This window comes from Dipodomys merriami, unplaced genomic scaffold, assembly GCF_024711535.1.
Source record: "Dipodomys merriami isolate MVZ:Mamm:240054 unplaced genomic scaffold, mDipMer1.0.p SCAF_33, whole genome shotgun sequence".
In the NCBI taxonomy this organism is placed as follows: Eukaryota; Metazoa; Chordata; class Mammalia; order Rodentia; family Heteromyidae; genus Dipodomys; species Dipodomys merriami.
Window position 1 is genome coordinate 6,023,409 of NW_027204826.1, and position 15,214 is coordinate 6,038,622.

The following is a 15,214-nucleotide window of genomic DNA, read 5'->3' on the forward strand; positions in this document are numbered from 1 at the left end:
CGAACCTTGATCCTCAGATCTCAGCCTCCTAAGTAGATAGGACGACAGGCGTGAGCCACTGGAGCCCTGCCCCCCTCTTCTCTTTTCAGTGTAGACTGGCCTCTATTTGATCAAGTTTATCTTAAGCCCAGCCCCTCTCCCTGTCCCTGAAACCCAGCCTGGTCCCATGTCATCCTTGGTATGAAGGCCCAGGTTTCTCATCAGGACCCCTCTCTGCTCCTTGGCCAGCCTGGAGAGCTGCTGTTGGCACCATGGCTGGTGCCAACGGCTGCCTTAAGAGGGTGTCCTGCATCTGCCCTCGACCCTGGGGGCTCTTCCATCCCACAGCCAGAGGACGGCTGCTGGAATATAGGTCAGATCATGTCATGCCCCTACTCTGCTCCAAACCCTCCTCACTGAGTCAGAAGCCCCGTGTCATCTGGCTCCCGGGCCTTGCTGACCTCATCCCCTCTCCCTCTGGGCCTCCACAGCACTCCTCAAACATGCCAAGCATGGTGGATCTGGTGCTTGCTGCTCCAGCAGCTTCCACCACTCTGGCTGGAGAGCCTCCATCACTGCCTCCAACACCCCTCCACGAAGCCCTGCCAGCCTCTGATCTTAAACCCCAAACGCTCACACAAGCACCTCTGAGCATCTTCCCTGCTTTGTCTCGGAAGCATCTTAACCTACTTATTGTGTGTATCACCAGGCCCAACTCTGAACAACAAGCCACTCACCTCCCCTACGGAGCTGGCAGGCCTCTTAGGCACAGTGTCCTCCTGGCCTTTGTTACTAGTTAACTTTGTCTCTCTGGACAAGGAAAGTTGGGTGACAGTTGGAGGCACAGGTAGGCAGGGGAAGAAAGGCAGCAGAGAGGAAGGGTCTCCTCAAGGAAGCAGGGCCATCGGGAGGGGTGAATGGGTCTTGCAGGCAGCCCAATGGCTACCTGGCTACTTGCTTCTCCTCAGGAGGAGACCCACGGAGGCCCAGTTGTTACATAGTGGGCAGAAGGGTGGTGGAGCAGTCCTTTCATCTGTTTCCTTCCACACAAGGGTGGTGACTCGTATCCTCACCATTTACAGCCAAGAAGGGGCTGGGGGTGCCCAGAGAAGATGATAGGGCTGAACCAAGACCTTGGTGATAGCCCAATCTGTGAGAAGTGGGCTTCAGCCTTCCAGAAAGCTCTCCCAGGCTGCTGCCAAGGATTGCCGCATGCCCATGGGCTTCTCTAGCTCTTCTGATCAACTGACCTCTAGGTCTCTCTCTCTTAACGTTTCTCTTCCCCTGTGCAACAGGGCGCCATCTTTCCCTTCCTCCACCCGCTCTGAGCTTGACGCCGCCTTGGGTAGTTCCTGCCCTCCTGTGCCCTCTCTTCTTCAGGCAGTAAAACAACGGCAAGTTAATCACTCAGAGGCATCTTGGTGGTGAAATGTTGGACTTGCTCTTACCCACATCTATCCATTACTCACTGAAGGCTGTTTGAAAGGAACCATAACTTGACCCAACTCTGACCGTTACAGGGACTAACAACTGGGTGTCTCAAGATTTCCATCTAGCAGCTTCTAAAACAAGTATTTGGCCTTCATGTTTCTAGAAGGCCCTGGGGGGCTATGCTGCCATGCTTCTATGAACGTTTCCTGAGCCAGAACGTGGGCTGTGATCGTGAGGCCAGTTGTACCTAAGAAAACAGTTGCCAACAGAGACTATTTCAAAACAACTTCCCAGTGCCCCGCCCCCATTACCCCTCACTCACTGGTCCTGGACCTAAGGAACCCATGAGGTTCCCAGCACCAAGTGACTTCCTTTCAGGAGCCTCAGCACCTCACCAAGCAGTCCTTTGCTTCCTAACCATGGAGACAGAGTCTTCATCGAGCCCTCGACTCCTGAAAGTGAGCAACTGAGATTGCTTTCTAGAAACTGCCCTGTTGGGAAAACCAAAAGCCCCTCGTGCGTGACCCTTGGGGACCAAAACACTTAGGCCCAGCCGGTGCTGTCTGATGGACAGGTCAAGTTCAGAGAGCTTCCCAGGTGGGTGTGGTTGCACCCACCGCAGGGCGGGCCTGCACTGGCAGGCATGGATGTGAAGGTCCCCCACAACTCCTTTTTTAGGTTACGTTCAAAGGGCATGGTAGTCAGGCCCAGTTCTCTGGGGCCTCCTTACCCTGCTTCCTCTCCTCCAGGGGAAAGCCCTGCCACAAATTGCATGTCTCAAGCTGTGTCTTCTCTTACTTTGCCCAAACACTCCCTAGGCTGAGGCTAATCTTGGATGCACAGGGCTCTTGATCCACACACAAGCTGAAGAGCTGGAAAACCAAAACCAAACAGTCCAAGCACTTTGAGCTGGTTAGTATGTCAGGAAAGGGAGGAACTTGTTTGTCCAGTCCAGCTCCCTTTGAAATGGCCTGTGGGTAGGTATAGGACCACCACGTACGGTGTCCAGGCTGTTCACTGCACAGTGGACAGTACCCTCAAGAGTTGGGCAGTACCGTGACCCAGAAGTGGGGGTGGAGGAGAAAGATCAAAAGTAGATACAGATTTCTTTAAATCTTACACCAAGACTTAGACATTAGAGCACCCATCTACGTGACTTTTCTATATAAGGATACTAGCAACCAGGGAGAAGAAGAAAATTGGTCCAAAGTCACCGTCAGCCCTTTCTTTCCGTTCCTAAGGCTCTGTACCACATTGTATCCAGACCCCTGTCCTGCCCTCAGCAGCTGGAACTCTCCTTTGTTTTTTCTTTCAGTCACATTCACAAATGTGTCATGGGCTCAGCATTGTTCTAGCTGTTGATGGTAAAATAGGGGGACCATCAGATATGGTCCCTGCCAGGGGCTAGCTCTTCTGGATGTTTAGCAGCTGTTTCTGGCTCTCTGGTTGGAACTGAGTTCTTTGAAATATTCGCCACTTGCTCTGGTGTAAAGCCTGGTACAGGTGGTCAGTTTCAAGCTACCAATAAGATGCTCCTAGGAGAAGTAAAGAAGGTGCACGGGGAAGGGTTAATGGGCATGGGGGAGGGGATAAGGGTCTCTGCATAGGATGATCAGAGATCTCAGGGACGGCACTTAAACCAGAGGCCGAGAGGAACCTGCTGTGTATAGATGTCTGGAAGATTGTTCAAGACAAAGGGAATTCTAGACAGGGAGATGTGGAGACAAGTAAACTTGGAAGGAAAATCCTTTGGGGTTCTTGTTTGTGTGAGGTTTGTGAGTCTGCAGATACCCAGAGACGGAAGGATGATTATAGGCCGGGCTGGGCTGGGCTGTATCTTGGGTCTTAGGAGCCTGGGTCTCTTTGAGGTGAATGGAAGGAGGCAGAGACAAGCATTTAGTCTGAGCCTGACTTAGCAAGATTCCACAGGCAGAGCTGGAGGTTTGGCTCCAGTGGTAAAGCACCAGCCAAGCAAGCCGATCAAGAGCAAGGCCCCACGTTCAAACCCACTCCACAAAGAAAAAGTTCTGTGGCTTCAGCTCTTGAGAATTTCATTTTCCACCCAGCTTGTAGTGAGTGTGGGTGGTGTGTGTGTGTGTGCATGCATGCCTGTGTGCATGCGTGTATGTGTGTGTGCGTGTGTGCACATGTGTACTTGCATGTGTCACTTGATGGAGCCTTCCCTCACCACAGCTGCCCTTCTTGGCAGCTCTTGAGTCTTGAGGAAGCTCTGTGTTGATCAGTTTCCTGACTTAGAGAAAAGGATAAATGGCATGGCACAGAAGTGCACCCACTCTCACAAAACTGACTCCGGAGGAAGAGATCAAGTGTCTTCCAGGCCCGGAGGAGGAAGAGGATGTTAATTACAGCTGATTTCAATGTGATCTTTGCCGTTTCCAGGTCTTAAGCCTGTTTTCCATGAGCCTGACATCTCTTAACCAGCATATTGGCAAACTCCTGATTTCTCAAAAAAAAAAAGCAAAGAGCTGCTGTGGCACCAGTACTTGCTCTTTCCTCTCCTCTCCTCTCCTCTCCTCTCCTCTCCTCTCCTCTCCTCTCCTCTCCTCTCCTCTCCTCTCCTCTCCTCTCCTCTCCTCTCCTCTCCTCTGCTGTCTGTTGCAGCCTGCATGCTCTCTGCCCTTCACAGACCCAAAGAAACACCCTCACAGCCTCATCGGCTGCCTGTCTGTCTGCCTTTGAGCAGGAGAATTCTCCCCTAGGTAGCGCTGCAGGTGCTTGGGAGCTGTGAGGGAGGCCACTATGGTCAGGCCAGCCCTGAGAGGAGAGGACAGGGAGAGATGACAGATAGGAGAAGAGAAGAGGCATGCAGACCCGGGCCTAGTGCCCAAGGTCAGGCCAGGCCTGGCTGGACAGGGAAGGCCACATTGGCAGTGCCAAGGATGCAGCTGTGTCCATCAGCTCCAGGCCCTGCTAGATGCACATCCTGTGAACGTAGTGACTGCCCAGGGCAGCAGGTCTTCTGCCTCCCCATGTCTTCCCCAAGGTGATCAGAGTCATGATGACCCTTGGAGCATGTAGGGAAGACACCCACCTCTCACCATTGGCAACAAGGCTTGTGGTCCAGGACATGTCATGATTCATTACATCCATACTCTGGTCGTGCAGGTGCGTGTAGACTCAGGGTGCTTCCTTCTGGACAAGGGAACAGGATTACCCAAAGCCACCAAGAACCAAGCCTTGCTTCCAATCACTGGCTGGCTCAGGGCACTTGCTTGCTGCCACAGGTAGCAGCCCTAAGCCCAGCCTTTCACTGGACACCATCGGGAGAAGCTGTTCCTTCCTCTTGGCATCCATCCCCTTTTTCTCTCTCCACTTAGTCCTTGTTGGGTGCTGTGCAGTGTGTTCTGTATCTGTGTGAAAGCCAGGGGAGCCATGGGTCCCGCCCTGCCCAGAGAAAAGGTCCAGCCCTCTTCTTCCACAACAAGAAGGACAAGGAAGAACATGGGCAGGCAAGAAGGACACAGGCAGGCGAGAAGTGCCCGGTTAGGGCAGGGGAGCCAGTGGAAGGGTGATCACTGGATAAAGCAGTGTCTGCTGCTGAGTGGATCAGAGCAAGAGCACAAGCCAGCTCTGGGAAGAGAAAAAGAAAGCAGGGGGCAGTGTGTTTCACCTTCTTCCTGGAAGAGCACGTGCGGGCAAGTTTGCACGGAAGGGCAGAGGAACTGCAGGTGAGAATGATGTGGCCTCACTATTCTCCTCTTATGTCTCTGGACAGCAGGACCAGCCAGGCTGAGTCACTGTCGGCAGGGGTGCAGCTCACCTCGAGAAGTAGCTAGATACGGGAAGGACAAGCACTGGAGGGGAGGGGATAAGGACTCAGTCCTGGGTGCTACCCTAATGGAGGAAGCGCCATTTGCCTCCTACCATGCCCAGGGCTGGCCTGCATACTTGCCTGCTAACACAGATCCAGAGAGAGAGAGAGCAAGAGGAGGCGGGGAGGAGCCCAGGGTGCACCTGCACACAGGACATCAGGACAGCTTGGAGAGCCCCTGCAAGACTGGTGCCCAGATGGGGGACAGCACTGGGGCCCAGAGAAGGGCAGCATCTTGCTCAAGGCCATTCAACCAGTAAGTGCAAAACCCAGGAGAGAAAGCAGGTGCCTAGTTCTTACCACAGCCGCTTAGTTCCCAGGAGATGGGCGTAATATTCTTGAGCCCTAGAACTAAGTCAGAAGTCCACTGCTTAACCTTGCTCTGGGTACTGGCTTTGCAAGCAGTCCTGGGGAACAGTCATTCGCAGTTCCCCGACGGGGTCAGGGACCATAGCTTAGTGGCCACACTTTTGGAAGAAGTAAGAGAGGCCTGATGGAGGGGCCCTGGGAACCCCTGCCTGCTTGCCCTAAATCTCACTAAGGTTTTAACAGCACAGCTCTGGGACTAGGCTGGGCTTTCTGTGGAAAAGTGACCACATTGTCTGGCTGCCCACCAAAGCCTCTGTCTTTCTGATGCCTGATGGATTCCAAAAGCCCCAGGCTGGGATGGGGAGGCCCTGCCCCTCTTCCCACACCCCACACCCCCACCTGGTCTCCACAGCGACTTCCATCAAGGCAGAGGGCTGGGTCTGGAAAATGCAGGCAGGAGACGATAGTTTGCTTTAAGCCCTTCCTTTGGCTTGGGAATGTAAAATATTATCATTTTGGGTTGGTTTTTTTTTTTTGTTGTTTCCTGGAGATTTCCCTTCCCAAATGGATTTGGCTCTGGCCACAGTAAGATGAGTCTGCATTCCTCCCGCTCTGCCCAGTCTCCAATTCTAATTGTTGTGGAGACTCGAGACAGATGCTCGCGTGCTGACAACTGGAAGTCGGCTGCGTGCTTGCCCAAGGCTGACAACTGGAAGTCAGCTGCGTGCTTGCCCAAGACACTCGCCTGCCATGCCAAAGCCTCTCGTTTTACAGATGGGGAAGTGAGACCAAAGAAGCCTCAAGACTCTCCCTGGACACAGTCAGTGATGAGGCTGAGATTCGAATTCAGGTTACCCGACTCCTGCCCAAACTCCCCTGGGCTTTCCTTGAGTCTCCTCTTTACAGATGCTAGGCGTACCTACCACCTCGTGTGGCAACCACAGCACGAGACCCCACAGGCTGGCTGAAGAGAAGGGCCCTGGGAGAGGGCATACTAAAGGAGTAGTGCGATGTGTTGCTAAGCGACGAGGCTCCCTGACAGGCTTGGCACAGGCCTAACCCTACCTGACAGGGAGATTCTTGTAAGGTCTTGAGAAGGCACCCTTGGCTTACTACCCTAGAAACCACGAGTCTCCATAGACTCTACCTTCCCTTCTCCTCATGTCTTGATCCAACCCCTGTAGGGTTGTTCCTGATAATCCTTCATTTATGAATTAGGCTGTATTAGTTAGCTGTCTTGTAATAATCCCAGGGAGCTAATAATTATTAGCTCAATGATACCTAACCATCATGTAGTTCATGTGTGGGGTCAGCTGAGCCAATCGAAGTGTGAGTGAGAGGCCCTCCAGTCTTTCTGGAATGGCCCACGAGTGGTCTCATAACTGAACTCAGCTGGGTTTGGCTGGGTGGCTCTGTAGAGAATGGCTGGGGCTGGGAATGTGGCTTAGTGGTAGAATGCTTGTCTAGCATGCATAAAGCCCTGGGTTCAATTCCTCAGTACCACAGACACAGAAAAAGCCAGAAGTGGCACTGTGGCTCAAGTAGAGTGCTAGCCTAAGCAAAAGAGGCTCAGGGACAGTGCCCAGAGCCTGAGTTCAAGCCCTGGGACTGGCAAAAAAAAAAAAAAAAAAGTACAAGAGACTGGCTGGTAGTTCTGTAGAGAACTTAGAGCCCCAAGTGATGTTTGTGAGCTTGATGCTCAGGCTCTGATTGTTTCTTGGGTCCAACGGATCCCTTTTTAAAAGTCAGATAACATGTCATTGTAACCCCTCTGTATGGTATTTTCACAATAAAAAAAAAAGTCAGATAAGATCCTGAGAAAGGCCAGCAGCTGAGGGAATGTTGGCCCAGGCCCACAATATGCATCGTCCCCTTCCCTGCCCCCCTGCCCCCTCCCCCCTCCCCCCCACCCCCGCCATCACCACAGCCATGAGCTGTCCAGCCAGCATCCAGTTTCCTTTGCACCCAGCTTGTTCAGTCCCATCTAAAACAACTTTCTTTTGTTTCTCAGTGTTTGGGTCAGGGCGGGGGGGGGGGGGGGGTGGGGAGTTGTCAGTCCCTGAGAAGAGTATTTTCTCTGAACATGAAATGCAGCCACCATCAGAGAAAGCCAGAGGGTCAGAGAGGATTTGACATCATTTTGAGGAAATCCATCCTCTGGTTGGTTAGGTCTGGGCAGAAGCAGATACCCATTTTGTAACTTAATATTCCTTCCTGTGGCCAGCATCACTAACCCTGTTCCCCGGGGAGACTGGAGTGGGAGTGGGGAGGAGGTGGGGCCTGTCCTCGACAGAGTCCCACCAGATTCGGACACTCTGCTGACCCCCGGAGGCAGTACAATGTGGCCTCCTCGGCCTGAGACAGGGCAGGAGGCTGCCTTCCCTGAAGAGAATCTTCCTTTTCCCCAGTAGGTCCTTTCTGTGAAACAGCTGGCTTCTCAGAGTGGGGGGGACCCAGATCAGCACTCCAGAATATTTGACCATGTTCCCAGATAATGTGTTCCTTGCTGAGTAGTTTGGGGGCAAGTTATTGTTTTAGCCTCCGGGCAGTATGATGGTGTTTCTCAGGAGTGAGATCTAATTGATGGGTGTAAAATTAGCGGTTGGTACCCAGAATAGTGCCTGGATGATAGGATAGCGTGTTCTTTTCTCCCCTTTTCCTAGATGAGGGAGAAAGCGTCCGCTTTCTGTGGGGGGAGGGGGGAGCCTGGAGCACAGCCGGGGCACCTAGAGGACACAATGGCGTCTCAGATGTCATCCATGTGACAAGTAGATATGTGGTGTGCTTGCAGTGAGTGCTCTGAGGACCAGCAGAATCCAGGGTGGGGCTTGGAAATGGAGACCCTGAGGGTCTGCTCCCTGAGGCTCTCTTCTGCCTGCCTGGACCAACACACTGAGCAGAGAATGGGCCTGACATAGTCCAGGGTTGGCAAGAGTGTGGAGTGGCTGCAGTGGAGACTAGAAGGGCCCAGCGGGAACTGAGGGGATGTGGGAATTCACACAGGGCCTTGAGTTTGGCTTTGGCTGTGAGTGGGTGGGGACGTGGATCTGTAGAGAGGCTGAAGCTGAGGCATGATGGGTTCTGGCAGGTTTGGGCTGGTCCCTCTGACCCTGGTTATACCAGACACACTGATGGAGGGTGTGGGAGAAGACTGGAGACACAGTTTATGGCTCCCATCCTCACAGGCCCTCATCCCTCTGCTGCCTGGCAGAGACGAGCCCTCTGGCTTTCCTGACAGCAAGAACGTGTTTTCCCTCTTTTCTAGCACTACCTGTGCCTTCTGGGCTCAGACGCAGGAAGAGAAGACCTGGTCTCCAGGGGGCTCCCAAGAGCCACATGAAGTACCGCCCCACTTTCAGGCCTGTGCATGTACGTGTATGGTGTGCATGTGTGTGTCTCTTGTTTGTACACATGCATGAGCATGTGTGCCTGTGCTGGTGTGGGTTGGTATGTTTGTGTCTCAGTGTGCATGTCTGTGCCACCACGTGTGCATGTGTATAGGGGTACGTGTTTTCCCATGTGTGTTTGCATCAGTGTGCATGTATGTTTGCATGTGTGTGCGCTCCTGGAACAAAACGGAGAGTGGGTGAGTTTGTCTGCGGCTGTGACTCCACTTCCTTGGTGCATCTGTGCCCACTTACCTCCCAGGTCTCCTGTGTGACACTGGAGTCCCTCTCTTCCGTAATGTGTCCCCAGAAGTGTGTCCAGAATCCTCTTCCCCACAGCTGCCTCCTGATCACCAGGCTAGCAGTGCATTCATGATGTGGGTTCTGAAGAACAAAAAAAAGGGGTCCAGTGCCCATATACACACCCCACTGTAGGCCAGGATACCAAGTCCACGGTCAGCTTAGGACCATGAAGGAGGGTTGGCAGCCACGGAGTCCTGCGGGCTGCCGCTGTCTCTTGTCCCTGCAGCAAGGGCTGCTCGTGGATCCCAATACTCCTCAGACTCTGTTAATTCAGTGCTGCTTGGAGCATTGGTAAACCAATGGCGAAGGAAAGGGCGTAGCACCTAACTGACATCCCTGCTCTGATGTGTCCGGTTTTTCCTCTGGAGACTTTTAACTCTGTGGCTGTATAATGATAGAACTCTTGGCATCTGTGTCTATGCGCAGGACACGTGCAAGAACCTGCTGGTTTTAGTAGAACAAACGGCATTTGGGCGGGCACCCCACGGAAGCACCCTTGGATACACAGACCTGGGGTCAGTGCCCAGGGAAGGATAGGGGGGAAGCCTGGCATCAGAGTCCTTATCTCACAGGCTCTGGCATCCTGGGCAGGCTCGTGAACCCCTCTGACCCTTGTTCCAGATTTCCCTTGCCCTGCACTGCTGGGTTTCCTGGAGGCTGAATGGTACCCTTGGCATGTATATTCTTGGAGGCTAGAAGATACCCCACGTAGGAAAGGAGAAGAGGAATGGAGAGTCTATTCTGCTGGCTGCTTTACACTTACCTGAAAGTCTCGCTGGCCAGATTGGCTGCCCTACTAGTGGTAAAAGCAGAGGCAAAGGCCCACTTCGAGTAGCTATGGATGACAAGGATACCCTGAAATGTCTTGTGGAGAAAGGAGTTGCAGAGTAGGCCTCCAGGGATCTAGTTCTGACAATCCCCTGACTTCGCCCTGCCTCTGGAAAGACCTCTTGGAAAGACCAAGTCCCATGCAAGTTGGCAATAGCAGACACAAGACAGTTCCAGAAGCCCAGAGTGCCTGTCTTAGTCTGTTTCTGTCGCTGTCGCAAAATGCAAGAGGCTGATGATTGACGGAGAAAAGAGTTTTAGCTAGCTCCCAGTTCTGAGGTGTAAGAGCGTGGTGCCAACATCAGCTTGACCTTTGCGGGGGTTCTTAACGTGGAACAGGAGGAGCTTGTGAAGCAGTTTATGAACATGAAACAAAAGAAAGAGGTGAAGGCCAAGGCAAAAGGACTTGGGGTTCCACCCCACCCCTCTCCTTTGCATCTGTCAGGCCAGGCTGTAGCTGCTGGTAAAGCCAGAGAGAACTTTGTATCTGATTCTGAACAAGTCGTCAGGCAGCAGGGCAGTGTCTCAGGCCTGGGTAGGAGACAGGAGTCTGTTCTATGGCTTATTGAGCAGAGATGAGAGGAGGAAAAGGAGGAGAAGGAAGAAGAGACCAACAGTAGCCAAAAGAAGCACAACTGTAGGATTAGAGATGGCAAGGCGCTGTCTCCCCTCCCTGAAGACCAGAACATCTCTAGGAGAGAAACAGAGCCTTGCTGTTCCTCCACCCTCCTGACTCTCCTGTCCTCCCACCAGGATTCACAGATACCTTCAACATGGACACCAGGAAGCCCCGCGTCATCCCTGGCTCCAGGGCCGCCTTCTTCGGGTACACGGTGCAGCAGCATGACATTGGCGGCAAGAAGTGGTGAGTGACAGCTGCCCCCCATGCCCCATCCCGAACCATGGCACTTCCTGGCCCCTCCAGCCTCCCCCCAGCTGCTCCGACTGGTCCTCACCCAAGTCACTCTGGTCTCCCATAACAGAATGCCTTGTTCCAGCAAGCCAGAGTCTGGGGATCTCTGCCTCGGATGACAAGAGCTTGTGCGTTTGATCTCTCGTCCTCTCGACTCCTTCTCTGGGTCATGTGACAAGAGGCACCTAGAAGCACTGGCTATCTCCCTTCCGTCCCCCTCGGGACTCCGTGTCCCCCGTTGCTCCGGTCCTGCCTAGCAGTGCGCATGTCCGTGAGCTTCTCTATGGCCACAAGGCATCAGTGGAGAGAGAGAGAGAGAGAGAGACAGAGACAGAAAGAGAGACAAGAGACAGAGACACAGAGAGAGAGGGAGAGCTTCAAGCCAGGAGGGACCCCCTCCTACACCCTCAGGAGGGGCGGGGGGGTTCCACTTCTGATTTTTAAATAACCATGGCAGCCCCTCTCCCCATGAGAGCTGCTCGCTTTGAACGTGCTTGCTGATCTGTTTTTAATAAACACCCCACGTTGTGCAGCCATCAGCACCAATCATCACCTCCGACAGGCCTCGCACACGTGTGCTGTTATTTCCTGTTCCCTTCCGAGTGGCTGTCACTGTCAGAAGGCAGGGCCTCCCCTCTTCATGCTTCCAGAAGCTCAGCCTTTCCCAAAGCCCTCCTCATAAGCACTGGAAATAGACATCCTTCACCACCCTCTGCCCAATCTGCCCCTCTTCCCTTACCTTCTCTTCCGACTGCTCAAGCATCTGGCCCAGTGGCCCTGCTTCCGGGTTCCAGCTCTGGAGGCCTTTGTACATCAGCTTTCCTCTTCCTGGGTACCTCTCCAACCTTCCCTGCTGTTATCCCTACCCTGGCAGCCCAATCTGCAAATTCCCCTCCACCGCCACCCTCTTTTACCTTCCTCCTCCTTTCTTTTCCTCCTTCTACCTTCCCCCTTCTTCCTTCCTCATTTTATTTGTTATTGTTCTGTTGAGCTATAACTTGCAATAAAGTTATCTTTGTGATAAAGCATACATACTGTGCAGCTCGGTGAGCATTTATGTATATGTATGCTTGGGGCATCGGCTCCCAGAACAAGATATGGAACCAGGCTCTCAGCAGGGAGATTTCAATGTTTCGTAATGGAATGTCACCTGCAGTGCATTTATTTGTTTATTATAGATACCTTCGGATGAAAGTCTTCTCGTACTCCTAGTTTTCTGAGATTTGTTTTTACAACTCATGAGCAGGTGTTGAATTTTATCAAATGTTTTGGCCAGAATTGAGATGACTCTGTAGTTTCTCTCTCTCTCTCTCTCTCTCTCTCTCTCTCTCTCTCTCTCTCTCTCTCTCTCTCTCTCTCTCTCTCTCTCTCTCTCTCTCTCTCTCTCTCTCTCTCTCTCTCTCTCTTTTTGCCAGTCCTGGGGCTTGGACTCAGAGTCTGAGCACTATCCTTGACCTTCTTTTGTTCAAGGCTAGCACTCTACCACTTGAGCCACAGAGCCACTTCTGGCTTTTTCTGTAGTACTGAGGAATCGAACCTAGGGCATCATGCATACTAGGCAAGCACCCTACCACTAAGCCACATTCCCAGCCCTCTGTGGTTCTTCTTTACACTTTAAGGTGGTTAATTACATTGGTTCATTGAGTTGTTTTGTTGTTTTGCTTTGGGCTTTTTTGCTTATTTTGCATTTTGTCTTTATTTTAGTCTACAACTGACTTTGTATCCCTGGGATAGCCCCACTTGATTCCCTTCGTGATTCTCCCACATCTTCCCAGGAATTTGGTTCCTAGGAGACACTAGTTTCATGGGATAGATTTGCCTATAAGGGTTGTGTGCTGGTGGTGGTGGTTTTAGTAACTCTTTTAGGTTTTGGCACTGTAATTGCTCAAACTTCATAAAATGTGTGGAATACTGCTCTCACTTTCGCTGTCCTTGGTTGAACATAAGATTTCTATCAAGGTCTTTAAGTATTTGGGAAGTGAAGCATGGTAGCATCTGGAGTTTTCTTTGTGCGAAGATTTTTAACCATGGATTCAACTCCTTAAAGACTTCCTCCTATTTGGATTTCCTGTTGTTTCTTGCATTTGGTTTTTAACTCTTCTTGGTTGTGTGAAGGGTTAAGGATTAACTTGAGCTGACTCTTCCAAGATATAATTTATTTGGCCCAAGTATTTGTTTCCTGGGCATCTGTTGCAAGTTTCACTAGGATCTGCAGAGTTCTGGTGTGAAGAAGGCATGGTTTCCCTCTCAAGTAATTCACAGACCATTTGAAGAGGCTTAGAACTAGCATCCTTGAAGTAATCTAAAAACAATTCAGCACAAAAGATGACATGGTAGCAATTACAGTCATCTTGGTGAGGCTACTTTCTCCATGAGGTCTTTCTAGATCTGTCTGCTATCCTAGGGTGACCTTCTGCTCTCCAGGCCTGGCCAACAGCACATATCACCTGAATATATCCCAGGCCCAGGGCTCAGATACCTTGTGGGTGACTCACTTCATTTCCCTGAAGCCTGAGAGCAGCCGGCACATGCTTAAGGCAGAAATCTCAGGCAGAGGCCCAAAGGAGGAATCCTGGCCTGCGGTCTCTTCACGGAAGAGGGGCATTTGAACAGTGCCTGGGGGTTGGGGTGAGGTTAGTATACAGATCCCAAGGCTTCTGCCAATCCAGTGCATTGTGAGAAAGAACTTGGATCCTGGGAGGTCACACCAGTGGCTACTGGTCCTGAGAGAAGAAGCAGGGATGGCAGCCTGAGGGCCCGGGTCCTCTGGGCCTTGTGCAGAACAGGCCTTTCCGGAAGTCCTGTCCCTGCTTGTGAGGCCTTCACCGCATGCTCCACCTCCCATCCTGCAGGCAGCCTTCCAGAATTTTATACACACCAAGGACCTGGTGGGCGCTGGTCATGGGAAAAGAGGTTAATAACGAGGTTATGGGTGGACACTGCCTGAGTGCTCCGGCGAGGTTATTTGGGGAACTCTGAGTCCTTGCGTGGCCGGGTGGATGTGTCGATCCAGCTCTATGCAGAAGATGGAGAACAAGGGCTTGGTGCAAGGCTCTGTCACTGGTAGAAAGGGCTTGGCTGAGGCTCCCAGCCCTAGGCCATCTCTGCTGTGGTCAATAGTCATCTCAGGGAAGGGTCAAAGAGGACCCAAAGAATGAATGAATGTCCACATTATCCAAGGGGGAAAGGATAACTGAGTTGCTTCCTTCAGCTGTTTATGATGGATAATCCCTCCAGCCCCATGATGGACAGCCCTCAGCCTCAGGATGGACAGGCCGCTGCGGCCCCACACCCATCCCCATGATCAACGGCCCCTACCAGTCCCAGAATCTCCCTTCCTTCTGGTACTTCCTGCTTACCAGCCCCTCTCCCAGGCAGAGCTCACACAGCCGGCTGCAACCTCTAGACAGAAGTCTGAATTTCTGAAAGAGCCCTCAGAAGCCCAGTGGGGAGACCATGGTCTGGAGGGTCTATGAGATGGGGTAGCCCCCGGCTGCCTGGAGGTGTAAGAGACGAGGAGAGCAACAATAGGAAGGTCCACTCCTCACAGGCCTGGATGCACTGGGGTGTCCCGGACACAGGGCTCTGGGCAGGGGCTGCCAGCTGCCAGGACAGGCCAGTGGGGTGGCCACCTCACCTTCTTCCTCACCCTCCCTTCTGCCCGCCACACCACCAACTCAGAACGCAAACCAAACGAACCAGGGAGGCTCCAGACATCTTGAACTGTTTCTCACACATTTGGATTTCAGCAGCCACCATACACTTGTGGCACAAAAGAGCAAAGGGAAAACAAATTCTTCTGGGGCTGAGTGTTCTCTGCCCCTGCCTTTTAAGCCCTTGTGGATTCTCAGAGAAATCCGAGCCACATGACTCTGGCCATTTGCAGTGACAGGATGAAGTCAGCTGGCCAGGTGGCCACTTAAGGTCTCCTGCAGCCACTTGGTGTCCCCACAGCTTCTACTGAGGCCCTCGGGGCCTCTCCCTTTTGCAGGACCCTTGTGGAGTTGAGGGTAGAGCCTTCTGCCTCCTCTTCAGGTCCTCGTGGAACAGGCCTCTATGAGGGGAGCCCATAGGGTGTATGGGCCTTAAGAACATGAAGGCAGTCTGAAGGGCCTGGGTGCAGGTACAGGGACAAGAGGCCTGTCCCCATTGTATACAGGGCACTGGGATTTGAGGAGAGGACAGTGGCCAGGAGAGGGCACAGTATCAGATCTGCTGCAGTGATCTGTCCTC

At 52.5% G+C, this 15,214-nt stretch overlaps 1 protein-coding gene across 1 annotated transcript in view; it reads left to right on the plus strand.

The window, feature by feature from the left end:
* The window catches only part of Itga11 (integrin subunit alpha 11), a 62,475-nt gene that overhangs the window by 6,226 nt on the left and 41,035 nt on the right, over positions 1-15,214 (plus strand). The window contains exon 2 of the mRNA XM_070042720.1: positions 10,822-10,933. Coding sequence (XP_069898821.1) covers positions 10,822-10,933 — 112 coding nt within the window. The remainder of the gene's footprint in view (positions 1-10,821; positions 10,934-15,214) is intronic.